Source organism: Podarcis raffonei, chromosome 7, assembly GCF_027172205.1.
Source record: "Podarcis raffonei isolate rPodRaf1 chromosome 7, rPodRaf1.pri, whole genome shotgun sequence".
Taxonomy (NCBI): domain Eukaryota; kingdom Metazoa; phylum Chordata; class Lepidosauria; order Squamata; family Lacertidae; genus Podarcis; species Podarcis raffonei.
The window spans coordinates 4,448,775-4,467,611 of NC_070608.1; the positions used below are offsets into that span (position 1 = coordinate 4,448,775).

Genomic DNA, 18,837 nt, shown 5'->3' on the forward strand with positions numbered 1-18,837 from the left:
CCGAACCCACCCCCTTGTTGATGAATAAGACACAAGGACACGGATATTAGGTTAATGGATATTGGGCAAATTTAGGCCACAACTTTATTGGTTACAGAATGTGAGCGGTATTGGCTTAGGCATTGGAACTGGCCCAAATATATCTGACTCCTGCCTGTCACGCAGGGAGTCCTGTAAGGGTCAATCACTGTTAGGTGGAGCCCCGTCAATGCAAACCAATTCAAGCTCCCCCTGGGTTCCCGATGGGGTCGTGGCATGGCCCTAGCTCCACCTCGGGCTTTGGACAAGATCCACAGCCCCAGATTTCTTTAACAGAATACCCTTAAGCTTGGAGGGGCAGGTGATGTCCACACCTCCCCTCCCCCATCATAAGATCAACCAACGCCTAACCGCCAAACCTTACAAAGTTGTGACGATTGCTACGAGGTAGCCAAAAACCAAATGGCCCATGCCAATTTGCCAAGTGGAAAAATTCCTACCAGGCCCCTCAACGGTGACCAACCAACGTCCCTAAGAAGGCCAATGTCAAAACCTGAAAATAGGGAAGGTGGGCGGGAGATTGAGGAAGCGAGCCAAGAGAAGCTCTCTGGCTTGAGCTTAAGTTTAAATGGGGCTGGTAACCTCTGGGTGATGCAGGTCCACTGCAACTCCACCGCAACTCCTCTCCACTGGGAAGTGGAGTGCATTTCTGAACACACTGGAACTCCACTGCAAAATTCAGAGACGTGTAAATTGTTTTGGAAACTGCCAATTAGGTAGGTTTGCCTTTAAACGTGAACCAGATTGAATTTCTCCCCCATCTTTAGTCCTGGCCAAGTAAAAATGCAGGACTGAACCCCCCCCCCCCAAATGGCCCAATGAGTACTGAGAATGATCATTGCTCTCAGAACGCAGGATGTCTGTTTGCAGAGGGCTTCCATTTGGTGGGTTCACCCTTTTTTGTACTTTTACAAACCTTGGGGTTCCCCCAAGCCTCTTAACACCATCCTCATGAGAGCGGATGGTCCAGTTTGGGCTATATATGGAGAATGAGGTTGCTGTTTGTATATAGGATTTTTCGTCCAAAGCGAACCACTTCATTTTTTCAGTTTATGCTATGCCTATTCAGAGAGGTGCCCTATGCAATACTTTGGGCTACAATTGCTGGACATTTGTTTTGATGACTGGCTACCAGAAATTCTCTGTGCACTGCCCATGGATCAAATTAGGCACACATTTGCATCGCTGTATATTCCAGTGGAGAAAATTACCCCTTGTTATGGGGAATACGCAGTGCTTTTTTTCCTAGAAAAAAGAGGTGCCAGAACTCACTATGAATGCCTCCCTCATTCTCTTATAATGGCAATGGCGTCTACCTGAGAGGTGCCGGAACTGAGTTCCAGGGAGTTCCGGCTGAAAAAAATAGCCCTGAATATGACACAAACTGATTCATGGGTTCTCAGGACTCAGGCAATGACTCCAGACAATTTTGGTGTTAGGACAATCCGAGGTATACAGTCATACCTCGGGTTGCGAACACTGCAGGTTATGTCTTTTCAGGTTGCATCCCGCGGCGACCAAGAAGTACCGGAAAGGGTTACTTCTGGGTTTCGCCTCTCGTGCATGCACAGATGCGCAAAATGATGTCACGCGCATGCGCAGAAGCCGCGAATTACAACCCGCAGATGCAGACGTGGGTTGCATTCCGTTTAGGTTGCGAACGGGGCTCCAGGATGGATCCTGTTCGCAACCAGAGGTACCACTGTATATGAAACTAAATTCAATGGGGATGATAAGATTCACTCTCATCCTGACCTGTCCATTATATAAATAGTGAAATACTCACCTCAAAATCTAGCTCTGCATACCGGGATTTCCGTCTCTGGGGATTGAAAGAGAAAGACAGATTAGCAGTAGGGTGATACCACCCCAATAAAATTGACGTCTTTTATTTTTTTGCCACCGATTTTTTTTTGGGGGGGGAGGGCGGCGATATTTCTCCTGGAGAAAACACCATGCAAACAGGCACTTTGTGTACACAATTTGCAGCCATGGCCACAATCGTGGCAGCCGTGCGGAGTCCAGGGGTGGTCCAGGGGTGGTCCTACCATTTGGCAAAGTGAGGCAACTGCCTCAGGTGCTGGATGAAGCTCCTAGCCATTCTCCTCTGCTGAAAAAACAGAGCTGTATGTGTGCTCTGCCACACTAGCCTGCTGCTCAGAAGAGCAGTGCAGGACACAATCCCATCACTAATAATTTGGGATCAGTTAACAATCTGGGACCTGGACCACTTTACCGATGTGATCACCTTACTCCATATCAACCGCTTCGCTCTGGCATAGTTGCAGGGGCTACATAATGTGAATTTCACATTTTAAAGAAATCAGTGATTTAGTGTGGCAGAACTACACTTGTGAAGTCCCTGCCTTTGGATATCAGGCAGGCTGTATGCTTGAAAAAACATTTTAGTATAGATAATCCTACTCAGTTGTTTAGAAAGTTTTATCCCGTTTTATGAAAACCATCCCTCTCTTTGATTAGTTTTATACAGGCCAGTTTGCATTTCTTAGTGCAGAAAGTATTGATCTGATGTGTAGAGATCTTTCCTATTCTACTTAGTTCAAGAAGGTTTGGGAAGCTTCTCTGTGTGAAAGGAACAAGCACAAACTTCATGATGTTTGGGTTATTCCTTCAGAGAAGCTGAGTACAGCTGGCTTAAACTGGTCCTGTTATCTCTTCTGTAAAGGTCATGCTGACTATAATAGTGAGGCCAGAAGGAGCCTGGGTTTCACTTTCTCTCTTTCTATCTCTTTTCCAACTGGCAAGGTGTTCTGTATATAGTGTTACGTTTTAGATTTATTATAAGTTATTGTGGGTTTTTTAAATGTATTTTTATTAAAGATTTTCTTGGTTTACAAAAGTATGTGCAATGTCTCTCTCTCTCTCTCCCTTTTTTTCCTAAATAACATTTTTTACAGATCAGTTTCATTTGTTGAGACATTAGGAAGAAAAGGGGGAAAGAGGTGGAGGGGGGGAAGATGGGTGGGGGTGGGGTCGGGCGGCAATGTTTCTATTTTACTTAATATATGTGGGTTTTGTGTCAGTGTTGCTTGTGCAGGTTCTTTGCTGTTTACTTGTGTTCCTTCGGTGGTGAGAGAGGTTGGGGCTGGCCTAGGGTGTGGCTGTTCATTTGTGGTTGGCTGTGGTGGTCTTTGTTTTCATGTGTGAGTGGGGTGGGTGGGTGTTTTGGATCAGGTTAGCCATATTGTATGCTGTTGGTTGATTTTTGTCATTGTCTTTTTGGGCTGTGTATGTAATAAAGGGGAGCCACACCGGGGTGAAAGCGTCTTCTTCTATTTGTCCCCGTGTCAGTTTCAGTTTATTGGTTTATTTCTAGTAAGGCTGTTTCCCCATACTATTTGGTACCATTGGTCCAGGCTTACTCCTGACAGGTCTCTCCAGTTATAAGTTATTGTTAAGTCTGCTGCAACTGGATTTCTTATGGACAGGGCCAATCTTGAATGTATTGGATTTTTGACCATTCTGCTCATATGCCTTCAGTAGCTGTAAAGCTCTGCTGGATGAAATGCCTCTGGTCTATTTTTGGGAAACCCTGCAACCTGTGTAAGTTTTTACTCTGCTAACTATACATTGGAATATACTCTGGATAATAATAATAATAATAATAATAATAATAATAATAATTATTATTTATTATTTATACCCTGCCCATCTGGCTGGGTCCCCCCAGCCACTCTGGGCGGCTTCCAACAAAACACTAAAATACAATAACCTATTAAACATTAAATTTTTTTCCTTCCAGTAGCACCTTAAAGACCAACTAAGTTAGTTCTTGGTATGAGGTGGAGACGCTCCTTCAGGTATACTGGACCGAGGCCATTTAGGGCTTTAAAGGTCAGCACCAACACTTTGAATTGTGCTCAGAAACATACTGGGAGCCAGTGGATCAATATTGAGCAGACTTTCAGTGACAATATACCTCTGTTATCTCCCCCCAACCTTACTCCGGCCAGTCAATTTAACCCCCTATTGTATCAATACGACTGGTTCTTTTTCAAGTTCTTGGGGACAGCTTGGTCTTCTTCAGTCAAGGGACCCGAGGTCCTTTCCAACCGGAGATGCCAAGGAACCTGTGATGTTCTCCGTGCAAAATGTGTGCAATATCACATAGCTACCACCCAGCCACATACCTCAAGGGAGCTCATGGAAAGGGTGGAAACCGTCTCACTCTTGGACACCAAGCCAGAGTTGCCAGACTCGCCCGTGTCACACAAGCTGTTTGGCATCTGTGAGTCACCAGACTTGTTAACCATCGGAGGTGACAGCTGGTGCTGCTGCTGCTGCTGCTGCTGCAACATTGGCGAAGCCTGAGCCTCCCCACACCCCATGACCACAGGCTCCCTTGGAGGGCTCTTGACAACGAAACCTGGGTCAGTGGCCATACTGAGGTGGATGAGCCTCGTCTGGGGCATCTGGTCAATGTTGATGCTGTATTTTGTATCGTCTTTGGGGGGCGGCGGAGGCGGCGGAGGCTTCGGCCTCAAGGTGGCGGTGTTGGAGGGCAGGATGACGTAGCTGGTGTCTATGGCTTGGTCCTGCGCCCGAGAGAGCTCTGAGTCCAGCTTCTTGAAGATGTCCCCATCACAGATGTAGATGGACTTGGGGGGCTGGCTCTTGTCCTTCTTCAGAGTGAGGGTGTGATTGCTGAAGTCGTTGAGGTTGATGGCGCCCAGGTAGTGCGGGGAGCCTTGGAGGTGCATCTTGGAGACGTTGGCTGGAAGACTGTTGAAATTGGACGATCCCTTCTGGTGGTTCAGCTTCAGCTTCTCCTCATCCTGCAGGGACGGGCGTTTCAGAGTCCCCGTGATGGTCATGGTGCGGCAAGTGCTGATGTCTTTGTTTAGCACTAATGGGTCGGCGAAAGAGGCAAAGCATCAATAACCGAGGGAACTGGACGTGTCTTGCTACACAACAAAAATGACTCTCACCATCAACACACCACCCAGGGATGTCCCAACCCATCTCCAGAACACAGGCTCCTAAAGGGATTTTTTATTTTATCATCATCATCATCATCATCATCATCATCATCATCATCATCATCATTTATTAAATTAGTATACCGCCCTATACTCGCAGGTCTCAGGGCAGTTACAACATAAAATCTCAATATAAAAACACAACATACATAACCAAAATAGGAACAAAAACAAGCCAATAACCGCCCCCCTCCAACACATTTTAAAAGGGAATTAGAGTTTCACTCTCATTTCATTCTTGTTCTAGACTTAGTGGCTCCACTTTCAACAGCTACTGAGTGATTTTTTGTCTTCCATTCATTCATTATGTGAAGACAATGGATGAAGAAATAAATGGCCTGTTTCTAATTTGCCTGGTTATGTTTAAAATTAATCCACAAGCTTCTTGGACTGGGTTATACATGTCAATAAATAAATAAATATGATTTATATGTCCTCTAGAGATCCCGTATTTAATCCATTATGTTTGATTCATGATGCAAACATTGTATTTCTGCTGGTAAGGGCATATAACCTAGTTACCATTATTGGTTTAAAATGTTTTATTTTTTTATTTATCCTTGACCTTGGTACAATGCAGACAAGACACCTTTGCTCAGACTCCTTGGCCCCGGTTCCCAGTTTGCTACTCCTTGGCCCCGGTTCCCAGTTTGCTACTGGGCCAAGTTCAGCATGTTACTACTAGCATATAAAGCCCTTAACAACTTGGGATCAGTTTACCCTTGAGATCACCTTTCCCCAATTATGCTTGATTGATGGCTTCAGTCTGCAGAACTAGCACTCTTACAGGTGCCAAATAAAGCTCATTCTGCATTTGTAAGAACTCAAACTTTTAGCGTTGCAGCATCTACGCTTTGGAACTCCCTGCCTATTGATTTCTTTTTGGAGCCTGCTAAACTCAATTTTGTTTAGACATGTCTACCCAGATATCCAAAATGCTGATGTCTGTTTTAAACTCCTTTGAGTTTATTGCTGATTTTATTTTTTTCCTGAATGTTTAAGATTGTGGTTATTAACTGTTTTTACTGATAATTTTACTGTTTTATTCTTATTGTAACTGCTTTGATTTTTTTTTAAAAAAACAATCAAGTAATGTATACATAATGTAAATAATAAAGTGTATTTTTGTCCCTTCCCTATTTGAGAGATTAGATGCAGAATATCCCCGGGATGCTTTCAGACCAAAAGAGCAGCTTCAGCATTTATAAGAAAATAAAGAGCCAAATTCTGAAGGAGATGGAGAACATCACATGCAAACACACATATGCACCACAGATATAAGTAAACGATATATTGCTATTGCTCAGCCAACTCTCAACTGCAAGGAAAAGAGAGTTAAGAAGTCATGGTTGGCTTCTATGATACACCCCAGAGTCATGGAACCAAATACTTACCCAGCATATCAGCAGAACAGCTGCTTTACCTATTCCTCCCTGAAGAACAGGGGAAAATAAAAGACCAACAAATATGGGCTTGGGGGCTTCATTCAAACAATTCCCAACTAAGGGCTGGAGCATTATGTTGTTGCTGGGTGGTTGTGTTGTCTTGTAAAACACAACAGCAGGTTGTTGGGATTTAATTGGTCTGCTATGGGGCCTTGAGCTTGCTAAGCCAGCAAAATTCAAGGGCAAACCAGCAGAAACAATGACCCAAGCCTTTGTGAGACGGGCTTCCTCAACCTGGCACCCTCAAGATGATATGGACCACAATTCTGATCCTAAATGTGGGCACCAGCTTGGGGAAGGCTGGTTGGTCTAAGACATCTGGACATCCTGGGGTGCGGCAAACCCAATTGGGTAAGAGAACTGTGGTACTCAGACGTGACAACTGTAGGAGGAATTATGATATCTAATGGACATGGAAATGAATTTCCCAGATCTTGAATCCTAGATGAAGATCATGTGGGGGTGACTGAACTCTCTGGAGTTTTCTATGAAACAGTAGACGTCTTGCAAGGAAAGATGGAGGCATTTAGCTGTTCTTCCAAGTATCACTCATGCATTTAGACAACTCAAGGGATGCTTCCCAGGATATGTGTTTGTGTGTGTGTCACAGTGCTTGCTTTCCTCTTCCCTCCACGTTTACCTTTCCTTTTGTGCCATGTCTATTAGGTTGTGAGCCCCTAAGACGGGCCTGCCCGATCTTTTAACACCTCTGCAGTGCTTAGAAAACATCCGCTGCTTGTTTAAAATATTACAGAACAGTTGCTCTGGAGAGTTAGGGGTGTAAAATGGAGCAAGGGCCGCCCTTCTGTTTGTTGCATGCCTTTGGTTTTGTTAAGGTTAAGATTGTCGGCGCTGAGAGAGATCAGAAGGATAAAAAGAGACACCACAGAGAGAGGAAATAAATGAAGACAGGGAGGGAAAAGAAGCCAGGAAGAGGGAGAGGTGAGAAGACGTCAGCAGAGAGGGAAGCATCATGTTTGATCGAAGGACGTCATATGGAGATGCCAAAAGGAAAAGCAATATGAGAATCTGCCTACGGGCATGTTGGCACTGGGATAATTTGTGGGAGCTCACACTCCCTTTTGAAACCTTGAAGCTGAAAAGAGAAGGCGATAAATAGTCCCTGTTTGAAACAGGAGTGATGGGCTGCAGCTCATCTCCAGCAAGCTGGCTCTTGTCGATGGGCACGGACTCTGCTCACCAGCAAATATACTCATTTGCAACACAAGCTGGCAGGGCGATGATGGCAAGAGTCTGATGTGCCATGGAGCGAATTTGGTGTTGGCACTCCACCAGAAGGACAGCCAGATCACAAGTCCCAAACAACACTTACTCACAAGTCAACATGCATCAAATTGGGCAGAAATGGATTGATCCAGTGTAGTGATCAAGGGACGTGGGTGGCGCTGTGGGTTAAACCACAGAGCCTAGGACTTGCCGATCAGAAGGTCGGCGGTTCGAATCCCCGCTACGGGATGAGCTCCCGTTGCTCAGTCCCTGCTCCTGCCAACCTAGCAGTTTGAAAGCACGTCAAAGTGCAAGTAGATAAATAGGTACCGCTCCGGCGGGAAGATAAACGGCATTTCCATGCGCTGCTCTGGTTTGCCAGAAGCGGCTTAGTCATGCTGGCCACATGACCTGGAAGCTGTATGCCGGCTCCCTCGGCCAGTAAAGCGAGATGAGCACCGCAACGCAAGAGTCGGCTACGACTGGACCTAATGGTCAGGGGTCCCTTTACCTTTACTTTTAGTGTAGTGATCAGAGTGTCGGACCTGGACCTGGGAGACTGGGGTTCAATTCCTGTCTCTGCCATGAAGCTCACTGCCTCTCAGCCTACCCTACCTCACAGGGTTGCTGTGTGGCTAATGTGGGGAAGGGAGCAAACTGTGCACACCACCTTGTACTCCTTGGAGGGAAGGCGATACAGAAATGTAATAATAAACAAACAAAGTGGTCACTATACTGACGACTGCTGTGGGACAGAGGACAATCTAGGTCCTTGGCTACAGGATGAGCTGCAGTCATTGGAAAGTAAATTCACTCATTGGATCACATGTGGTTTGGACATCCATCCATACATTTAAAGCAATATGATACCATGTTAAACTGTCACAGCTCCCCCTGCAAAAAATCAGTTTGTTAAGGTGCGCTGAGAGTTGCTAGGAGGTTCCTGTTCATCTCTCAAAGTTCTAGTTCCAAGAGCGGTTTAACAAACCAATCCCTCTTCCCAGTTAACTCTTTGTAGCTCCGTGAGGTGGGATAGGGGGGGGGGTCTTCTTAGCTTCTTAGCACCCTTAACATACCACCGTCCACAGAACTATTCGGGGGGAGCCATGGCTGTTTAAAGTGGTGTCACAACCCTTTGCCAGATTCCTGCCCTGTTCCTAGGGCTGATGCAGAATTCGCATTCCCCACAGTCCAGACGAGTCCTTCGTTCTGTGAGGCTCGCTGCCAATCTGCTAGACTTGAATGGGGACACAGCGAGTCCACCCCGAAGTATCTGAAAACTGAGCATGAGAATATGGGATTGTCTGCACTTCTGTTTGTGCCATTGCCTAGAAATCACATGTCTGAGCAGGTCGAATCTCCCAAAATCCATATATAAATCCAGCTAAGATAATTTCCTCTTCCATCTCTAGTTTCAAACCCCAGCAGGGAAACTGCCATCTTGATAAGAAGCTAGACAACATATAGAAAGGGAAAGCGAGGGGATGGGCAGATAGACAGGATGGGGAAGGATTGATAAAGTTTGTGCATGGAAATGGATGAATGGAAGACAGAGATGAACAAAACAATGAGAGGAATAGCTCCACACCTTGTATTTTAACGTTGCCTAGTGTTTTGTGCATGCCCATAAATTGATACTGTATAGAGTCGGGAAACAGGTGTAAATGTGTCCTCTCACCCGGGAGATGGGACTGCCTCCATCTCCTCCGCATCAGGTAAGAGCACACCTGTTGGCAAACAAGAATTGGCTACAGGAAAGAGCATGATATAAACAGACAGAAAAAGAGAAGCCTGGAAAGGAAAGGGGAGAAAACAAATCCAAGAAGGAAAATACAGAAATGTTCATAGAAGTGCAGACAGCAATTAATTCTCAGCCTTAAGAAGAGATCCTGGTTTGGAAGATTGGAATTCTATGCAGGGTCGAAGGCAGCTGGGGTTGTCCAGGATCTTTAAGGAAATCCCAAGAAGTGTCAAAGGTGTTTTTGGGGTTTTTTTACCCCTTCCCCTGGTGATTCAGGGATGCAGGAGGAGAGCAGAGCATTTAAGGGGGGGGAGTTGAGGCAGCACAGGGCATTCTTGACAGAGTTCTCAGTTGCAATGGATGCAGCGCTGGGTCTATTTAAGCAGGGTGAGGGGTAGGGGGTGGGAAGAGCTTGGAGGCCCAGGCAAGTCTGGGGCGATCAATTCCCAAAGGACGTGGGTAAGAGCAAGGGAGAAGCGGAGGAGACAGAGGATGCTGGAGGAATCACCTCTCCCAGAACAGGGAAGGTCTAGAGGAAGAAATCCAATATGAGAGGATCCTGAAAAATCACTAAATGCCTTAATTTAAACATCTAGTTCTTATATGGTTAGGGTCAGCCAGAGTGGACGATGATCTGGCATGATGATCAGGTCTCATGAGCTGCTTCAGAACTCCCTGCCTATTGATATAAGGTGGGTGCCTTCATTGTATTCTTTTTGGTGCCTGCTAAAAACATATTTATTTACACAAGCCTATCCAGATGTTTGGAAATTTGATGTGAGTTTTAGCCTGTTTGTAGCCTATTGTTATTTTAACTTTTCAAATGTCTTAAATCGGTGGTTCCCAATTTGCTGACTAGTGTGGAACCCCTATTTTCCCCCAAAAGCGAAGCCACAAACCCCCTACTTTGGAAAATTTTGATATCTGTTATGGTGGTTTTTGTTATGTGAACGGTGCTACAGACCCCCCTGGGTAGGTTAAAAGCAGATCCACTTTTTAAAATCATTGTTATTTTTCCTTATTGGTAATTTTATTGTTATCTTTTTTAAAAACCATGTTGAGGGTTTTTCCCCCCCTTTTACAATCAAGCAGTGTGTAAAATTTAAGAGATGGAAAGAAAGAAAGAAAGAAAGAAAGAAAGAAAGAAAGAAAGAAAGAAAGAAATTGGAGCCCAGATCAGGACTCGTCACTGCCTGCTTCAACCCATTTTCTGGAATGTTTTCCACCATTGAACTGCAATTGGGGAAGATGGTAAAAGTACCCACACAATGATTAAACTGCTGTACCCAAGTTCACTATGCCCCAATGAAAAGCCAATTCATGTGGATGTTATCATGGGTCAAAAATGGTTGTGGGAACCAGTGTTGGGAGTGCAATGCTTAACGTCACTCCAACAGGATGATAATAATAATAATAATAATAATAATAATAATAATAATAATAATAATAATGTCATTATAGGAACAACTGTTTAGAAACTGGTGCCGGAGTTTTGGTTTTCCTCTTCCCTCCCTGTTCCTTTCCCCTCTTATATTGTGTTGTTTTTTTGTTTGTTTGTTTTTTGCTTCTTTTAGATTGTAAAACTGCTGGATAGGCTCTGTCTTGTTTTGAACAACCAGGCCACCCTGGAAGCCTTTTTGACTGAACACCAGGGAGAAGCTAAATAAATAAAGACCTGCCAAATAATAATAATAGACCTGCTAAGGGCCGACCTAACTGTGATAAATAAAGGCAGTCATTTTCATTCAAGTATAAAGTGAGTCTTTTTTTTATATATATGAGAAGGGGCACAGAGGGGAGGGCACCTGAATCTTCTGCCCCTCTCCCCATGCCCCAGACACTTTTCCCATTGGAAAATGCTTGAAGGAACAGGGCATGCAGAGGGTCTCAGCTCCTCATCAAAGCCAGAGTCCCTTTCAATGTAGGAAAGCCACTTCTGCACGTCAGAGGAGGTGGGGTTTCGGGCTTCACAGCCCCATCACATGCGCAGAGGCTGGAATCCAGCCCCCACGCGATTGGGGGGATTCCCGGCCACGTCACCTCCTGGCCAGCCAATCGGCTGGCTCTGGGGGTGTGGCCTGCCTTATTTAAACCAGGACATGGCCAGGGATCTCCCTCTTTTGCCGCCTGCCAGCTGTTCCTGCTTTTCCCACCCTCCCGCCCTATAAGGTTTTCGTTCCTTAACCTTGCTCGGTTGGACCTCGGTTGGTCGCCGTTGAGAGGCCTGATAGGAATTTTTCCACTTGGCAAATTGGCACCAGCCACTTGGTTTTCACCTACCTCATAGCAAATCCTCACAACTTTCTGGGTATTGGCGGTTAAGCATTAGTATAGTTCTGTAGATGGAAGAGGGGAGGTAAAGCCATCACCTGCCCTGCATATTGAAGGGTAGTCCGGTAAAGGATTCGGGGGGTGGGGTGGTCCTGTCCGAAGCCTAAGGAGGTGAGAGCCTAAGGCACGCCCCCTATCAGTGACCCCGGGGGAGTTCCTAGTTGATGTGCATCAGCAGGACTCCCCCTACTGGTGGTTAACGCTTCCCGGACTTCAAGCGGATGGGCTGGAGTCAGATATAGTGGTTAGGACCAATGCCTAAGCCAATACCGCTCATCACCTGTAACCAATAAAGTTGTGGCTTTATTTAGCCCATTAACCTTAATAATTGTGTCATGTCTCATTATATTAACGGGGGGGGGGGGACTGGCCACGCAATTAGACCCTCCCATGCCATCCTGGCTCTAGATGCGAATGGTGCAGTCATGGGATTAAGTCAGCCTGTCTGCCACCAACGTGTCCAGTTTGGGCCTAGGTCTCTTCTTCCTCTATCCACGCCCCTTCCAAAAGCCTGTCCCCATGGAGGTTGACCTTGACCTCAGCCAAGCCCCAAGCATATAGGAGGGCAGCGGAGGAGAGTTAGCCTACAGGAGATGGGAGAAGGCAGGAGCTCTTGAGGGTCAGGAACGGCCGGGAGCAGCTCAGACGCACAGACCAGACGCAACACAACTTTTGACACGAACAGACAGCAAGGATATATATCGTAAGAAAGAAAAGGAAATTAAGGTCAAGCTCAATCCCCAAACCAGGTCACTTGTTGATTTCTCACCTGTGATGTGCTCACCTGATCTACAAGCCATATCCACGTCTTTCTCGAAATCAGTCTGGAAGACAGAGAAAACAGGAGGGGGCGGTGGTCAACAAGGCAGAGGGTAGGGGGGAGGTTATGGGGTGGCGGAGGAAAGGGGGGCCTCAAATCCAGCATTTCTTACGCATTTCCAGAACTAGCAAGCAAAGAGTCACAACAACGAGACCCTGGCATGGACAAAAGGGGGGTTATTGAGAGGTGAAGGTGTTCAGGTGCCTTCAGACACGGGCAATATTGTCTTCCTGATTATAATTTGCCATTGTCCACTTCTGCCCCGTTGTCTAATGTTCCTTTCACACTGCAGCACCTGTGGCGTTATGGAACTATGGCTTTTTGTCAATTCACTCCCACAATTCGCTCCAGTCTTTGATGGGCGCAGATGATGGTCTGAATGCGTAACCATAATCAGATTTTTCATTTAGATCCATATCTGAAACCATTCCGAGCTATCAGCCTGGTCAACGGACAATTTCCAACTGAGTTAGGCGGGGAAGGTTTCGTTAAATCAGAAATGGCTCTTTGTTTCTTGAAACGCAACGTCAAACAAAAGGCAGATTTCAGTGTGTCTTGTGCAGGGTGAGACTCACACACAAGTCTCCCAACTTTTGGCAATGTGAAACTTCTCCCAGGCCTTTGGCCAATTAAACAATCTGTTTTAAATGGGATGGGTTTCTGTTTGTTACTGTGATAGGTATTGTTGTGTTTTTATATTGTCAACATCCTTGTGATCCTTGGATGAAGGGTAGTGTATACATTTTAATAATAATAATAATAATAATTTTTCCTGGGCTAAGTGAGCTGCAATTTCTGGAATCACCTAACACAGAAATTAGCACCAAACATACACTATATTCCATTATTTTTCTGGAAGTGGCTTTTATGTCTCATGAAAGCTCAAATATAATATGGAAATTGAGAGTTAGAGAAATGTTGGGGAAATGGGGAAAGGCTGGGTGAATGCTGCCTTTGGCAGGAATCAACATATTATAGGGATGGAGACGATTATGCCAATCCTTCTTCACGTCTGATCCTGTCTAATTTGCTTTCTGAGAATCTGAGAATCCTCTGGAAAAACAATCTCTCAAAGGACCTGTTGATGGCATTTTACCACTGTACTGTGGAGAGTATATTAACTTGTGGTCTCTGTGTGTGGTTTGGGAGCTGCACGGTCAGGGAAAAAAACAATGCTGTCCAGGGTTGTAAAGACTTCGGGGAGAATAATTGGGTGCCCTCTTCCCACCTCGGATCAAATCTACACTTCAAGGTGCCATAAGGAAGCTGCAGAGATAGCGCAGGATAGTGCGCACCCTGGAAATGATCTCTTTCAGCTTCTGCCTCCTGGAAGAAGGTACAGGGTTATAAAGACCAGGACTAGCCACCTGAGAAACAGTTTCTATCCAAATGCGATTTTGGTTTTAAAAGCAGTGTAAGGTAGTCTCTGTGGGAGTATATTGTATTTAATTATGGGGTATCAGAGTTTTTAGGGGGCTAATCAGGCTGGGATAGCAGGCTTGTTGGTTTTTGAATGTCTGATGTAGATTTTTTTCAATTTCGTTGTTCTGTCTGGGACAATGACAATAAAGATTATCGTATAAAGATTATTGTATCATTATGTGTGTGGGAAGGAAGCTGGTAGCAGCTTGTGCATATTCTTGCACAGATCAGCTGGAGGGGAAAACTGCATGCAGAAACTATTCTGCAAGCCAGTTGGCGGGTCAGAGACTCAGATATGCATCCTGTCGAATGCAACAGATCGGAAAAGCAGAATCTGAATCCAGATGCACATTCAATGCACATTCAGTTGAAGCTAGTGATTGGAGAAAGGCCTGAGCAAAATGGAACAATGGTCTGACTCAGCACAAGACAACTTCTTACAAGTATGAATTCTCAAGAGAACTTTTTGTGGCTGTGCAAGAGCTAACTGGGCAGAAAAGTGGAATATTCTGTGGAAATCAAGAGATATGTCCCCCCCAAGTCCAAGCATCCATCCTGATAATTTATAAGACTAGAAGAGCTGATTTTTCCCTCATTTCATTCCTCTCTTTCATTAAATAATTTTTATTATTAAAAAAAAGAACCAAGGTGGTGTACAATGAAACTGTAGAAGCCACCAAATACAGAACAAATGACTAACGCAGAATCCAATTCATTCTCTAAAAACACTTGGTTGAAATACGTACATTTTCAGCAGATGACATCAGGATTATAGGTGCCTGTCTGATTCCCATAGGAGCAGTGTCCCAAGTTACTGTTGCCACTATACTAAAATCCTAGGTTCGTCTAGAGACTTAAACTAATATGGGATAACTCTGGGACTGTTAGGAGGGTTCCTCCTGATGATCACAAGTGATCTGGCCTGTGTGTACAAGGGATGAGGTTGGTCCTTCGGATAACCTCATCCTAGGCCATTTAAAACTTTGGATACTACTAATAATACCTGAAACCTAATTTCATATTGGACTGACATCCGGTGCAGGGCTTTCTGCACAGCTGTGATATTGTTTTAATCTTTCAAAATATAAAGCAACTGGTACATTTCCATAAATAAAATATATAAAGCATTATTTAATCATCTAACCTATGGGGAAACTTGGTGCAAGCGAATGGGGATGAATGGAAATAAACAGGCTGTCTGGAGCTGACCTCACAGACATGTGGAGTCAACGCGGGACTCCAGGAATTTGAAAGTGGCACCGCCCTTGTCACACTAATAATAATAATAATAATAATAATAATAATAATAATAATAATAATAATAATTTTATTATTTGCACTCTGCCCACCTGACTGTGTTGCCCCAGCCCCCCTGGGTGGCTTTAGACAAATATAAAAGCATAATAAAATGTCAAACATTAAAAACTTTAAAGCCCTAAACGGCTTAGGTCCTTATACCTGAAGGAGCATCTCCACCCCCATCATTCTGCCCAGACACTGATGTCCAGCGCTGAGGGCCTTCTGGCGGTTCCCTCGCTGCAAGAAGTGAGGTTACAGGGAACCAGGCAGAGGGCCTTCTCGGTACTGGCATCCGCCCTGTGGAACGCTCTCCCACCAGATGTCAAGGCAATAAACAACTATTTTGCTTTTAAAAGACAACTGAAGACAACTGTTTAGGGAAGTTTTTAATGTCTGGTGCTGCATTGTTTTTAATATTCGGTTGGAAGCTGCCCAGAGTGGCTGGGGAATAAATAATAAATTCTTCTTCTTCTTCTTCTTCTTCTTCTTCTTCTTCTTCTTCTTCTTATTATTATTATTATTATTATTAAACTTTGCCAAACTGGGCTGCCTTCAGATGTCTTCTAGAAGTTGCTATTTAACTCCCTGACATCTGATGGGAGGGCATTCTGCAGCATGGGTGCCACTACCAAGAAGGCCCTCTGCCTGGTTCCCTGTAACTTCACTACAGAAGAGAAAAACTGCATTTTCCTCATTCCTTAACAGAGGAACAAGAGGCACTTTATCCTACCATGAGCTGAGCATGTCCGTTCTGAAACGACCCCCCAGAATCTCCATTTCCTTCTTCCTGGCGGTCCACCACTCGGCATTTCACAGCATCCTGCACCTGGGAAAATGCGTGGCATGAGAGAGAATTGGATCAGAGCGTCATAAGGAGCAAAAGGAAAGGAATGAGGAGCAGTAAGTCATTTCAGCACCAGGACAGAGACACACCCAGCAGAATCTGCTTAGAGCAGGGGTCGGCAACCCAAAGCTCATGGGGGTCGTTTGACCAGCCCATGGACCCCCACCGCCCATCCAATTGGCTCCCTTGCGCCACGCTAAACCGGCGTGGAGCAGAGCGGGGACCACCTTCCGCAATGCTGGCTGGCTTCCCATTGGCTGCAGGAAGCTCCTGCAGCCAATGGGAAGCTGTGCACGCCTTCTCCACACCGGAAGGAGTGCCGGAAATAGCGTGTGCACACTCACACGTGTGTGCGCGCTCACACAATACACTACGATACAATACAATACGATATGATACGATATTATAATCTTTATTGTCATTGTCTCATGCAGAACAGCGAAATTGGTGGTGGTGGGGAAATCTACATAAGACATTCAAAACCAACAAGCCTGCTATCCCAGCTATCCCAACCTGGTTAGCCCCCTAAAAACTCTGATACCTCATTTTTAAAATACAATATACTCCCATCGAGACTCCTTACACTGTGTTTAAAACCAAAATCGCATTTGGATAGAAACTGTTTCTCAGGCGGCTAGTCCTAGTCTTTATAACCCTGTACCTTCTTCCAGAAGAGATCATTGCCAGGATGCGCACTATCCTGCACTATCTCTACAGCTTTCTTATGGCACCTTGAAGTGTAGATTTGATCCAAGGTGGGAAGAGTGCACCCAATTATTCTCTCCGAAGTCTTTACAACCCTGGACAGCATTGTTTTTTCCTTGACCGTGCAGCTCCCAAACAGACAATAAGTTAATACACTCTCCACAGTACAATGGTAAAATGCCATCAACAGGTCCTTTGAGAGATTGTTTTTCCGGAGGATTCTCAGAAAATATAACCTCTGCTGTGCTCTCTTCATCAGGTCTTTGCTGTTTTCTCCCCAGGTTAGGTCATCTCTCAATTCCATTCCCAGAAATCGAAACACCAAGGCCTGTTCCACGCACTTTACCTCAATAATAAGTGGCTAAATATTCAATTTACATTTCCTAAAGTCCACAATAATCTCTTTTGTTTTCTTTAAGTTAAGGAGTAAGTTGTTTTTCCTCACACACACTCCGGCCCACAGTGGCGTCTGCGGGACCGTGAACCGGCCCAAGCCACAAAAACTTTGCCAAACCCTGGCTTAGAGGGTTCATTGCAATTAGGCGGTATATGCATGTTGTGAAATAAATAAATAAATAAAATTTGTAGAAGGAGTCCTTACAACAACCTGGGGATGAGGGCAGAAAGAGAATGGGCCCTCAATTTTTTTTTTAAGGAATGGTACTAGAATTTATCAATTCATCTGTCTTTATTGAGAAACATCACCTCTGACTGTGGAGGCAGAACATAGCCATCATGGCTAGCAGCCACAGATAGCCTTCTCCTCCACAAATTTGTACAATCCTCTTTTAAAGCCTATCTATGTTGGTGGCCATCACTGCCTCCATAGTTTGAACATGCACTGTGTGAAGAAGAACTTTCTTCACAACTGTTTAGCTAAAGATTATGGGATGGGAATCAGTGTGGCTTGTAGATTTTATTAAAGCCCCCTATACCCCACCTCCCAGTGCTATTTTCCTAGAAAAAGATGTGTCAGAATTCACCACTAACACCTCCCTTGTTCTCTTATAATGAAAATGGTGCCCACCTGAGAGGGGCCAGAACTGAGTTCAAGTGAGTTCTGGCTGAAAAAAAGTGAGTTCTGGCTGAAAAAAAGTGAGTTCTGGCTGAAAAAAAAAAGCCCCAAATATGACATAAACTGAATTATGGGTTCTTGGAACCTAGGCAATGACTCCTGATGTTTTTTTGTGTTAGGACAGTCATTTGGTATACAGTCATACCTCAGGTTACAGACACTTCGGGTTGCGCGATTTTGGGTTGCGCACTGCGCCAAACCCGGGAGTACCAGAACGGATTACATCCAGGTTTCAGCGCTTGCACATGCGCAGAAGTGCTAAATCGCGCATTGTGCATGTGCAGAAGGGCTGAATCGCACCTTACGCATGCGCAGAAGTGCCGAATCGTGACCCGCACGTGCACAGACATGCAGGTTGCGGGTTGTGAATGCTACAGGTTGCGAACGTGCCTCCCGCAGGGATCACGTTCGCAACCCGTGTCCACTTTATATGAAACTAAACTCAATGGAGGAACGGAGATGAGAAGATTCACTCTCATCCTGACCTCTCCATTATGGAAGGTGCTGGAACTCGGTTCCAGTGAGTTCCAGCTTGAAAAAAGCCCTGCCAATGCCCAATCAAGCCCTAGTTGGGGCTTTACATTCATTGGAACCATATAGAAAGACAGATCAAAGGAGACTGAGACAATGCCATCTCATCCAGTAATTGTGCAAAGCAAGATATGGTCTTTTCTCAAGCAAGGCAAGATTTGAGTTTGGGCTGAGCCGAACGAGTATACCTGAAGGAACGTCGCCACGAACGTCGCCATCATTCAGCCGGGACACTGAGGTCCACCTCCAAGGGCCTGCGAGAAGGTAGGTTACAGGGAACTAGGCAGAGGGCTTTCTTGGTGGTGGCACCCGCCCTGTGGAATGCCCTCCCATCAGATGTCAAGGAGATAAACAACTA

The 18,837-nt window shown here is 45.1% G+C and overlaps 1 protein-coding gene across 3 annotated transcripts in view; it reads right to left on the bottom strand.

The window, feature by feature from the left end:
- The window catches only part of ADGRB1 (adhesion G protein-coupled receptor B1), a 394,399-nt gene that overhangs the window by 12,452 nt on the left and 363,110 nt on the right, over positions 1–18,837 (bottom strand). For 2 of the 3 annotated variants that reach the window (XM_053395177.1, XM_053395178.1), the window contains 4 exons: positions 16,055–16,150; positions 12,568–12,607; positions 4,191–4,906; positions 1,826–1,861 (listed from right to left, as the gene is read on the bottom strand). In XM_053395177.1, coding sequence (XP_053251152.1) covers positions 1,826–1,861; positions 4,191–4,906; positions 12,568–12,607; positions 16,055–16,150 — 888 coding nt within the window. Of the gene's footprint in view, positions 1–1,825; positions 1,862–4,190; positions 4,907–12,552; positions 12,608–16,054; positions 16,151–18,837 lie in introns of all 3 variants that reach the window. The other variant, XM_053395176.1, reaches the window with a different exon arrangement.